The sequence below is a fragment of the Denticeps clupeoides genome, chromosome 1, assembly GCF_900700375.1.
Source record: "Denticeps clupeoides chromosome 1, fDenClu1.1, whole genome shotgun sequence".
Classification (NCBI taxonomy): Eukaryota; Metazoa; Chordata; class Actinopteri; order Clupeiformes; family Denticipitidae; genus Denticeps; species Denticeps clupeoides.
In genome coordinates, this window is record NC_041707.1 from 41,048,646 (window position 1) to 41,060,598 (window position 11,953).

The 11,953-nt window shown below is 42.9% G+C and overlaps 1 protein-coding gene across 1 annotated transcript in view; it reads left to right on the plus strand.

The window, feature by feature from the left end:
* LOC114793095 (oocyte zinc finger protein XlCOF6-like) overlaps positions 1 to 8,846 on the plus strand; it is a 29,845-nt gene extending 20,999 nt beyond the window's left edge. Inside the window, exons 3-4 of the mRNA XM_028984783.1 lie at positions 1,256 to 1,258; positions 3,984 to 8,846. Of these exons, the coding sequence (XP_028840616.1) occupies positions 1,256 to 1,258; positions 3,984 to 6,154 (2,174 nt within the window). The 3' untranslated portion in view covers positions 6,155 to 8,846. The remainder of the gene's footprint in view (positions 1 to 1,255; positions 1,259 to 3,983) is intronic.
* The last annotated feature ends 3,107 nt before the right edge of the window (positions 8,847 to 11,953 follow it).

The following is an 11,953-nucleotide window of genomic DNA, read 5'->3' on the forward strand; positions in this document are numbered from 1 at the left end:
CTGTTGTAGAGCCTGACAGCGGTTGGCAGGAAAGACCTTCTGAATCTCTCCGTCCCACATTGTGGGTGCTGCAGCCTGCCACTGAAGGAGCTGCTCAGTGCTGTTAGGGTCTCCTGCATGGGGTGGGAGATGTGGTCCACCATTCTCCTGTCACTAACCACCTCCACTTGGTCCAGAGGGCATCCTAGATCAGAGCTCTGGGTCAGCCTGTTCAGTCTCTTCCTGTTCCCAGCAGAAAACACCATAAAAGATGGCTGAGGCCACCACAGAGTCATAAAAGGTCTTCCAAGAGTGGGCCCTTCACCCCAAAAGACCTGAGCCTCCGCAGCAGTTACAGACTGCTCTGCCCTTTCCTGTCGAGGTTTATTGCCTGGTCAGTTCTCTTTACTGCTTGTCGTCCCCATTTGTGATGAGGCCAGCTATTGCAGAGTCATCAGAGAACTTCTTTAGGAAGCAGTTGGTGAAGTCTGCAGTGTACATGGTGAAGAGGAACTGTGCCAGAAACGTTCCCTGTAGGGCTCCCTTACTGCAGACCCGTCTTTGGGACACATAGTACTGAGTTTTCACATATTGTGGTCTGTTGATCAGGTAGTCCAGGATCCAAGTTGTGAGGTGATGATTCACTCCTGTGAGCTCCAGCTTGTCCCTCAGGATTGTGGGAAGGTGTTGGAAGGCACAGGAGAAATGAATGAACATGATTCTCACAGTGCTCCCAACGGTCTCCAGGAACGATATAGGAGGTGAATGATGGCATCATCCACTCCAGTGCCAGGCTTGTTGGCAGACTGAAGTGGGTCCAGTGATGAGCTCACCAGGGGCCGAAGCTGAGCCAGGACTAGCTGCTCCAGGGTCAGGTGGCATGTCAAGTCGAAAATGTGCTCCATCACCGCACATATTTTATCTGCACAGGACCTGATGACCCTTGAATTGATGCCATCTAGTTCTGCTGCTTTAATCCTCCTTAGTTGCCACCTGACCCGGATGGTTGAGACAGACAGACTGGAACTGTGTGCTGGATGCGTACTGGAAGTTGTGTTTGGGGGTGTGGAGGAGTGAGCAGTGTCTTTAGTGGCTGAGGTGGTACAGCAGTGGGTGTGGGGATGTCTGCAGCCAATGTTGAAGACTGAATTCCGGATGAACTTTGATTCAGTTCTTTTGCCCACCTCACATCCCCCACCAGCAGAGAGTTCTTATCTTTGTGGCCTGAGAAAGTTCTAAGGCCTCTCCATACTTTGTTCAGGTTGTTGTGCTGAAGCTGGTATTCTATCCTCTGCATATAGTCTTTTTTTCCTCCCTGATCAGTCCTTTCAGCTTCCTTTGCACCCTTTTCAGCTCCTCCCTGTCTCCAGATTTGAAGGCCCTCCTCTTCTGCCTGAGGACTGCTTTTATTTCTGGGGTAATCCAGGGTTTGTTGTTGAAGGAGCATGGCATAGTCCTGGTGGGTACGGTGTTATCCACACAGAAGTTAATGTAGTCCGTGACGCAGGTGACAAGGCTGTCGATGTCCTCCCCGTGGTCATCACAGAGCACCTCCCACACAGTAGACTCAAAATAGTCCTTAAGTGCCTCCTCGCTCTCCTCAGACCATCTCTGTACTGTACGGGTGACTGGTGGCTCCCTGCGCTCTAAGGGCTTGTACACAGGGACAAGGTGAACCAGGTTGTATTCTAATCTTCCCAGGGGAGGGAGGGGTGACGAACATTATGCCTCTTTTGTGTTGGCATACAGTAAGTCTTATGTTATTGTCTCTGGTGGGGCGTGTCACATACTGGGTAAAGGTGGGTAGTGTGCTGTCCAGTGATGCATGATTATAATCCCCCGATATTGAAAAAGAGGGCTCTTTGAGTCTGTAGTCTGCTGACTACAGAGTGGAGAGGCTGCCTCCGCGTTGGCTGAGGTGGAGACATACACTGTTATACACGCGAGAATTCCCTGGGAAGGTAGTACGGATGCATGCTAATGGCTAACAGCTTAATGTCTCTGCTGCAGAGTTGCTCTTTCACAGTGACGTGCCCAGGTTTACACCATCTGTCGTTCACAAACACTCCCCTTCCTTTCCTCTTGCTGCTCTCCCTCATCCTCTCCAGCAGTTGGAATCCGGGCAACACCTCACTTGTGTCCAGAGTTAGCGGTGTTAGTCAGGTCTCCGTTAGCATCATTATGCTACACAGCCGGTACTTCATCTGGGAGCGGGTTAGCACTGTTACCTCGTCCATCTTATTAGAGATCTTAATTTCCCATCACTTCAGAAGGGACAGACGGTCTGTAACATCTTCTTCACGGGCAATGGCACTCCTTCCAATGATCTTCTCAGCTGTCCTCACTATCTGCTGTAGGGTCTTGCGGTCTGGTGCAGTTCCCAGACAGTGATGCAGCTGGTTAGAATGCTGTCAATTAGAATGGTCCCTCTATAGAAAGTGGTGAGGATAGGTGGTGGGAGATAGGCTTTCCTCAGCCTCCGCTGTTGGTTTTTCTTGGCTGTTTAGCTGGTGTTAAGATTCCAGGAGAGGTTCTCCTCTTGATTTTGACTATTTCCACACAAGATCCATTGATGTTCAGTGGAGAGTAGTTCCTCTTTTGTCTTCTGAAGTCAACAATCCTCATTTTGTCCACATTTAGAAATAGATTGTTGGCCTTACACCAGTCCGTCATTCGTTGCACATCCTCTCTATATGCTGATTCATCGTTCTTGCTGATGAGACCGTCGTGGGTCATCATGGTGACCAGAATTGGACTAAAGGAGCTCCACACAATCCTGAGGAGCTCCAGTGCTCAGTGTGGTGGTGCTGAAGATGCTGTTCCTGATCTGGACAGACTGAAATCTCAGTCAGGAAGTCCAAGATCCAGTTGCAAAGGGAGGTGTTCAGGCCTAGCAGGCTCAGCTTCTCGACCAGGTGCTGAGGAATGATTGTGTTGAATGCTGAGCTGAAGTCTACGAACAGCAATAGTTCATATGTGTCCTTATTGTCTAGGTGGGTGAGGGTCAGATGGCATCGTACGTGGAGCGGTTCGGAATTGCGATTTGCAGTGGGTCCAGGGTGGAGGACAGCAGGGTTTTCATATGTTTCATGACCAGCCTCTCAAAGCACTTAATCATGATGGGTGTAAGTGCAACAGGATTGTAGTCATCGAGACACGACACTGAATACTTCTTCGGCTCAGGTACGTGGTGGTGGCCTTGAGACACGTAGGAACACAAAGGCAGTGCTAAGTGAGATGTTGAGGATGTCGGTGAGAACATCTGCCAGCTGGTCTGCACATTCTCTGAGCATCTTCCAGGGATGTTGTGGTCTGGCTGATGTAGCTGTTTACTGATGTCATGTACTCCTCCAAGTTGATGGTGTTGTCGCCATTGGCTACAGCCTCCATGAACATGCTGGAATTAGCAGAACAGTGCTGTGATCTGATTGGCCAAGATGGGGGCTGGGCTCCACCCAGCACGCACTAATGACGTTAGCTTATACTAGATCTCCTCTCGTCGCAATTTGATGGGATTTAGGCAGAACTTTGCATGGTTGAAATCTCCGGCGATAAAGAACAGTCCGTTGGGGCGTACATTATGCAGATCGCCAACAGCTCTGTAAAGCACGCAGAGCGCCTCTTTCTTCTGTCTTCTACTGAGATACCGCCGTGCCACCATCTTATCGGCAATAAATTGTCCCTTAAAATGTTGGTTATAATTTGTCTGTGAAGTCTCATTGAAGCTTTTATTCTTAAAATATTTGAATGTTGGTAAAAAATTAAATACAACTCTACTGAAATTATGTTTTTTGAGCAGGATTTAAAAACAAATTACTGAACACATGTAATATTAAATATTTCCTATATGTTTTCCTATAAATAGGAAATGATATTGTTGGTGACTTCCCCTGATTTTTTCTCTTTTGGCCAGTATTAAGAGATTATTTAGTTGAATAACTTAATCTTTTAAGAAACGTGCTTCGTGTGTATCTTTATGAACGTGTTTTTACCTTTTACTACAGCTGGAACCAAAGTTGTCAAGAGAAGAATGAGGAACACAACTGCAGAGACATTCCAATGCAAACAAGAGTCTAACAAGAGTTTTATACAAGTAGAAAAACTTCAGTCGCACCAGAAGATACATACTGGAGAGAAGAACTACCAGTGTGTGGAGTGTGGAAAGGGTTTTTCATGTAAAGGATCCCTTAAAGTCCACCAGAAGATACATACTGGAGAGAAGAACTACCAGTGTGTGGAGTGTGGAAAGGGTTTTTCATGTAAAGGATCCCTTAAAGTCCACCAGATGATACATACTGGAGAAAAGCCCTACCAGTGTGTAGAGTGTGGGAAGAGTTTTTCACGAAGATCAAACCTTAATAAACACCAGATAATACATACTGGAGAGAAGAATTACCAGTGTGTGGAGTGTGGGACGAGTTTTTCACAAAGATCAAACCTTAAAAAACACCAGATGATACATACTGGAGAGAAGCCCTACCAGTGTGTAGAGTGTGGGAAGAGTTTTTCAGAAAGATCACAGCTTAAAATACACCAGATGATACATACTGGAGAAAAGCCCTACCAGTGTGTAGTGTGTGGGAAGAGTTTTTCACGAAGATCAAACCTTAAAAAACACCAGATGATACATACTGGAGAGAAGAACTACCAATGTGTTGAGTGTGGAAAGGGTTTTTCATGTGCAGGATACCTTAAAGTCCACCAGAGGATACATACTGGAGAGAAGCCCTACCAGTGTGGACACTGTGGGAAGAGATTTTTACGACCATCACACCTTCAAGTCCACCAGAAGCTACATACTGGAGAGAAGCCCTACCAGTGTGTACAGTGTGGGAAGAGTTTTTCACGACCATCACTGCTTCAAGTCCACCAGAGGATACATACTGGAGAGAAGCCCTACCAGTGTGTAGAGTGTGGGAAGAGTTTTTCACGACCATCACAGCTTGAAGTCCACCAGAGGACACATACTGGAGAGAAGCCCTACCAGTGTGTAGAGTGTGGGACGAGTTTTTCACAAAGATCACACCTTAAAAAACACCAGATGATACATACTGGAGAGAAGCCCTACCAGTGTGTATACTGTGGGAAGAGGTTTTCACAACCATTAAACCTTAAAAGGCACCAGATGATACATACTGGAGAGAAGCCCTACCAGTGTGTAGAGTGTGGGAAGAGTTTTACACAAAGATCAGACCTTAATAAACACCAGATAATACATACTGAAGAGAAGCCCTACCAGTGTGTAGAGTGTGGGAAGAGTTTTTCACATGCAAAATACCTTAAAGCCCACTGGAGAATACATACTGGAGAGAAGCCCTACCAGTGTGTAGAGTGTGGGAAGAGTTTTACACAAAGATCAGACCTTAAAAAACACCAGATGAAACATACTGGAGAGATGCCCTACCAGTGTGTAGAGTGTGGGAAGAGTTTTACACAAAGATCAGACCTTAAAACACACCAGATGATACATACTGGAGAGAAGCCCTACCAATGTGTAGAGTGTGGGACGAGTTTTTCAGAAAGATCAAAGCTTAAAAGGCACCAGATGATACATACTGGAGATAAGCCCTACCAGTGTGTAGAGTGTGGGAAGAGTTTTACACAAAGATCAGAACTTAAAACACACCAGATGATACATACTGGAGAGAAGCCCTACCAGTGTGTAGAGTGTGGGAAGAGGTTTTCACAACCATTAATCCTTAAAAGGCACCAGTTGATACATACTGGAGAGAAGCCCTACCAGTGTGTAGAGTGTGGGAAGAGTTTTACACAAGCATCAAGCCTTAAAGTCCACCAGAGGACACATACTGGAGAGAAGCCCTACAATTGTGTAGAGTGTGGGAAGAGTTTTACACAAGCATCAAGCCTTAAAGTCCACCAGAGGACACATACTGGAGAGAAGCCCTACCAGTGTGTAGAGTGTGGGAAGAGTTTTACACAAGCATCACACCTTAACATACACCGCATGAAACATACTGGAGAGAAGCCCTACCAGTGTGTAGAGTGTGGGAAGAGGTTTTCACAACCATTAACCCTTAAATGGCACCGGATGATGCATACTGGAGAGAAGCCCTACCAGTTTGTAGACTGTTGGAAAAAGTTTTCACATCCATTAATCCTTAAATGGTACCAGATGCTACATACTGGAGAGAAGCCCTACCCGTGTGTAGAGTGAGGGAGTTTTTTTTTCTTAGCCTTGTCTTTTAAAGTATCATAAATTCCACACTATAGAGCACATACACATATACAGTGTATGTGTGTGTATGCATATGTGCGTGTTATATATTCCACACCTACTAAATTTAAATAAAAAAAGAAACTGCATAAAAATAAGCTGCACTGCTCTATAAGCCGCAGGTGTCCCGGGTGAAACATGAGATATTATCATAGGCTGATCTGATTAAGTGCGAGTGTAACAATTTCGAGTTCTGGCGGTGTTCCGTGTGTCCAGGTGCTTTTCCATTTCCTGGATATCGAACAGAGCTAATACTTTTCATTCAAGTTCAGCAATTTTTTTCTGCTGAGATCGGAACAACTCCAACACGTCCACATTGTTGGGGAGTAACGAATACATGTAACAGCGTAATGTATTTAGAATACAAAATTTGAGTAACTGTACTTTGTTACAATTACTGTTTAAATTAGTGATAATCAGAATAGAGTTACTTTGTTGAATTAAATGGATTACGAGGGGGGCGCTGCGGAGACAGGGGGGACGTAGACGTGTTTTCCAGTGGCTCCTCAGAAGGGTGACTTTTTATATAATTTTTACTTTTTAAGTGCACTTGATTTGCCGTCTTTTTCGCACCAAACATTAGTGCCAAAGCTGCTCGCCTATTTATTTTTTATTTTTATTTTATTTTATTTTTTTTTGTGTATGGCACAATGGCTAACCGCAGAAAAACCGAGCAATCTTAGTCAGGCCGCAGTATACATCGGTCTTCTCCTGAGCTGGAAGCTACTTCACAGTTGGACGCTAACGAAAGTTTATTGCTGGGTATGAGACGAATGATGGACGAGATGCGAACCGACATCCTTGATAAATTTGACTATTATTTAGGAAACTGTCCGAAGGGAGATAACGGCAGCTGTGGAAGTTTTTGATGGCAGGTTGGCTGCACAAGGAGAGACAATTGCTAATCTCGAACGTTCGGCAAACGATCATGATGGTAAGCTGACAGGTAGATTACATGTCCAGGAAATGTGAAGACCTGGAAAGTCGCTCCAGATTGAATAATGTTTGCTTGGTGGGACTGCCCGAGGTGTCTGGCGGGGTTTGTGGCGCAGTTCCTGCAGGCCCTACTCGGTCTTGATGAGAAACCTGTACCGGATCGTGCTCACCGTACCTCACGTCCCAGGTCCAAAGATGGCGAACCTGAAGAAATGTCTCCTTTTCTCTACATGGGTAAGAAGATTTCTATTTTCCCGAACTTTACAGCGGCGGTGGCGAAGAAAAGAGCGACATTCGCTAACGTGAAGCGTTGCTGCTCGAACATTAAGTTTGGACTTCTCTATCCGGCCACACTGCGCATTACACTGGCCAACGTTCAGACCCACAGGTTCGAGGATCCCGCTTTGGTGCTGGACTTCATTGAGAAGAAAGTGAAAAAGGTGGTGGTTCCAGACTCCCTCTAGCTAGCTAATTAGCTAACGTCCCATTTTTGCTGGTAACATTGCGGAATTCATGTTCCCGGGTTTGTACTAAAGAGTCTCATAAGAGCTATGATGTCAATCTTTCTTTCTTGGTGCTACCTTTAGAAATTTAGATTGTGTGTGTGTAGTTATTTTTATGAAGATATACTTTGCCTTCTTTTAGGTATTGTGAATGCAAATTAATATTGCCGGTGTTTTCAAGTTGTAGGTTTATGTTTCATTTACTAATCCTGTTTTTCCTACTGAGGGTTAGTGAAATTTGTTATTAAGGGCTAACTTTATTTATTTTTGTGCATGGTTATTGGAATTCCAATTTGTCACTCTTCATTAGGAACGTCTTGTAGTGATGGGCAGTAGGTTACTTGCACCATCCACGGACGTGCCAAGAAGATGGTGTGTTATGGGGTGGGTGGCGGGCCTCCAGTTTTGGGGGCTTCTGCTAGGTTGGGTGGGGTAGGGTCTTGGTTTTTTTTTCAGTTATTTACTTTTCCTTTTTGTTTTATTATGCTTTCTTAACTTTATTTTATATTCAGCTTACTTCACTTACCACTTTATTGCAGAGTTCTACTTTGAGACAACATTCCTCTTTTTTTTTAATTTATGACCAGGGTGGGGGCAACATTTTATTTACTAGTCTCAATTGTAGGGGGCTCAACAATCCTATAAAACGTAGTAAGATCTTTCATTATCTTCATCACGCAGGTGCCCATGTAATATTTTATGCCCCCGATTATGACGATGAGGGTTTCTTCAAACGTCTCTTTTCATTGATTCCTGATTTGTCTACACAGTATCTAATATTGGGGGGTGACTTCAATTGCTGGCTTAATCCCCATTTGGACCGCTCTTCTTCTGCAGTTTGTGCTCCTTCTAAGTTGGCTAAGGTTATTTTATCTTTTATGAAAGAATATGCAGTTTCTGATGCCTGGCATTTCTTCAATCCTACTAAACGTGAATACTCCTTTTTTTCTCAAGTTCACCATACCTTTACATGTATCGATCTTTTGGTGTATAATAGATTACTTTCATCCATATCAGACTGTAAATATGATGCCATTGCCTTATCAGACCATGCATCAATCTCAATTAACAATGTCTTTGCCTCTTTCTCTCAACTGCTTCATAAATATTCTCTTCCTCAGCATCATTTCTTTAGATACTTGCAGGTGCGTAGCTTTGCTCATCATACCTTTCCCACATTTCCCAATCTACCCCCAGACTCTGTTTTAGATGACCTTCTTAAACCAACTCCATCTCTGAAAGGTTCGGTTTCTCATACTTATAATCAGATTTTTAATATATGTACTAATTCACTAACCCCTCTGAAGACACTTTGGGAAGAGGATTTGGGACAGGAAATTCCTGATGAGATTTGGGGGGAGGTTTTGCTGCGAGTTCATGGATCATCTAGTTGCGCTAGACTTGGCCTCATACAGTTTAAAATCTTACACCGTTCATATTACACTAAGCTGCGGTTATCACAAATCTATGAGGGTGTCAGTCCTTTGTGTGACCGATGTCAGCAGTCCCCTGCCAATATTATTCATATGTTCTGGCTTTGCCCTTCTTTACACCAGTACTGGACTGAAATATTTGACATGTTGTCAGAATTTGTGGGGGAAAGAATAGAGCCCAACCCACTTGGGGCATTGTCTGGGGTTTTCCCCTCACGTTCTTCATTATCTGTTCATCAAAGGGACATGCTGGCCTTCTCTACCTGGAAATCCTCAAAACCTCCCAGCCAGATTCACTGGATACGAGATATTCTTTATTTTGTTAAACTGGAAAGGATAAGACTTTCACTTAGGGGTTCCCTTAAGACATTTAAAAAGATATGGGGTAGTTTTCTGGATCTGGTTAGGAATAAGAATTTCCCTTCTGGTCCTGGGTGATACAGTCCGTGTCTCGGTGGAGCTCTGCAGAGGTGGTTTTAAATGTATTTATTTACTTATTTATTTTTGTGTAGGTTGATGGTGGGGGTGGATTGTAGGCTGCTTTTTTTTGTTTCTTTTTTTTTTTTTTTTTTTTTTTTTGGGGTGTACTATCTGCATGTGTATGTATCTATCTATATCTATCTATCTATCTATAATTTTATTTATTTTTCTTGGTTTTATTGGGGTCTAGATTTGAGAGTTTTAGCTGTTTTCTTTTGTAACCTTTTGAGAATATTGTTACTGCTTATGCTCTAATTCTAATAAACAAACAAATAAATAAATAAATAAAAAGAAATAAATGGATTACACTGTGGGTTTTTCCTGTTTCATATGTTAGGCTATCCCCTCTCTATCTCCTCTCTAATTAACACAGGTGTTCTGTCGAAACATGCTGCCTATCGAGTTCTGCTACCTAGCAGATCTGCACATGTGCAGTCCCTCAAGTTTGCTCTCTGTTTCAGCGCCCATTAATCCATGCTACCCCTGAAATTGTAAACAATAAATATGATTTAATTCACTATTACACCATGATCTTTATATTCTTACAGTGCCCATTGACTGAGTATTGGTGCCATTTAAAGTGATTTGTACCGTCATCAGAAAAGCACAAATTTAAATGGAGCCCAATACGGTAGCACCGACAAAGCTGCATAAATAGTCAGAACATCGGAAACCCAAACAAAACACGCAATAAGTGGCTCTAATGTGAGCGTCCTGTTAACGTCGGTGGACCCGGAGCCAGCACAACAGAGCCAGCAGTGGCCGGACAGGAATGCATTTCTTACTTGGAAATTCCGACACCACTTCACATTTAAAGAAGAAAGGGATGGGCGAATCTGATCATGCAATGCAAACACTGTTTGCAAGCAACCAAGCTGCTCTCAGCGTCAAAAGACTCCACATCCAACCTATAGAAACATTTTTTTATCTTTTTTTGTCCTAATCAGAAAGAGGGATATTAAAAATGCTGTTTTTTTCCTTGTGCAAGGCTACTTTTTATTTTAACTAAGTGATGGAATATGTTGGTGACCATAATAGTAAATACTTTTCGATGGCATATTTTATGTTTGTCTAAAACTCGTCCACTTTTCAGCTTTATAAATAAAGAAATGGTTAATGAAATACAGGGCTTTTTATTATCTGTGATTGCTACATTCATGTTGTTCATATTGTCATGCTTTGTAAAAAGCATGACAATATATTAAGTAATCTAAAGTATTCAGAATACGTTACTCACATTGAGTAACTTAACGAAATATGTTTCAAACTACATTTTGGGGCATGTATTCTGTAATCTGTAATGGAATACATTTTAAAAGTAACCTTTATGGGGCTGTCCCCATAACTACTGATTGTAAGTCGCTCTGGATAAGGGCGTCTGTTAAATGCCATAAAATGATCACATCATGTGGCAAAACCTCGTAAATTTCGCAAAGCCTCACAATTTTGTAAGCGAGCTCCTTGGAGTAGGAAGCCACCATTGGCACTGCCATGACAGAGACTTTCACGTTTTCACCGTCCGCACACGTAGGGCTTTAACATGTTAATATGACACGCATGCTTCTTAAGCCTCAGCAAACGTCTTTGAGGTGGGTGAGTCTCGTGTGAAGTATTCTCCGTATTATCGACTGTGTGTGTGTGTGTGTGTGTGTGTGTGTGTATTTAAGTTAGAAATTGTTGTTTCATGTTCTGTAATCCCGGCGTGTGGGGCGGTTCTTGATTTGATTTGACATGTTAGTAGAAATACAGAGGACACATTTCGTTGTGTCACCATGTGCTGTGCTGTAGTGTTTCACAATGACAATCACGTCAAATTACACAAATCACAATCTTATGACCATAGGTGAGCTGTACAAGGAAAGCTGAAAAACATCTTCTATGTCTTAACACTCTCCAGGTCAAATCTGAGGTATCACCTCAGGTGGAACAATTTATCCAAATATAAAATGTAATTTCCTGTTACCAGTAGGTGGTGCTTGGAGTAGTTCAGGAAACTTCACACATATTAAGGACCACACCCTTATCATCACTTCCTGTTACATGGCGAATCATCGTTATTCGCCATGATGCAATGGGTGAGATGTACAATGAAAGCTCCGATCATTGAGTTTCCAATTCAACGGCCGAGGATTATAATTGTGTGATAGTTTAATAATAGTAATAATAATAATAATAATAGTCAGGTGTGCGCAATATGTCCACATCATTGTTATCTTTAGCTTATTATCAATTAATTTCAAAAGAAGGTTTTGGAATTGAATCCATAAACATTTACAAATATGAAAATTGATTTGTTAAACTGAAAGTTCCCACCAGGATCATATTCTGTATGTAGAATATTTTCATTGAATCTGTTCTGAAATGCATGAGTTACCCCACCGAGATCT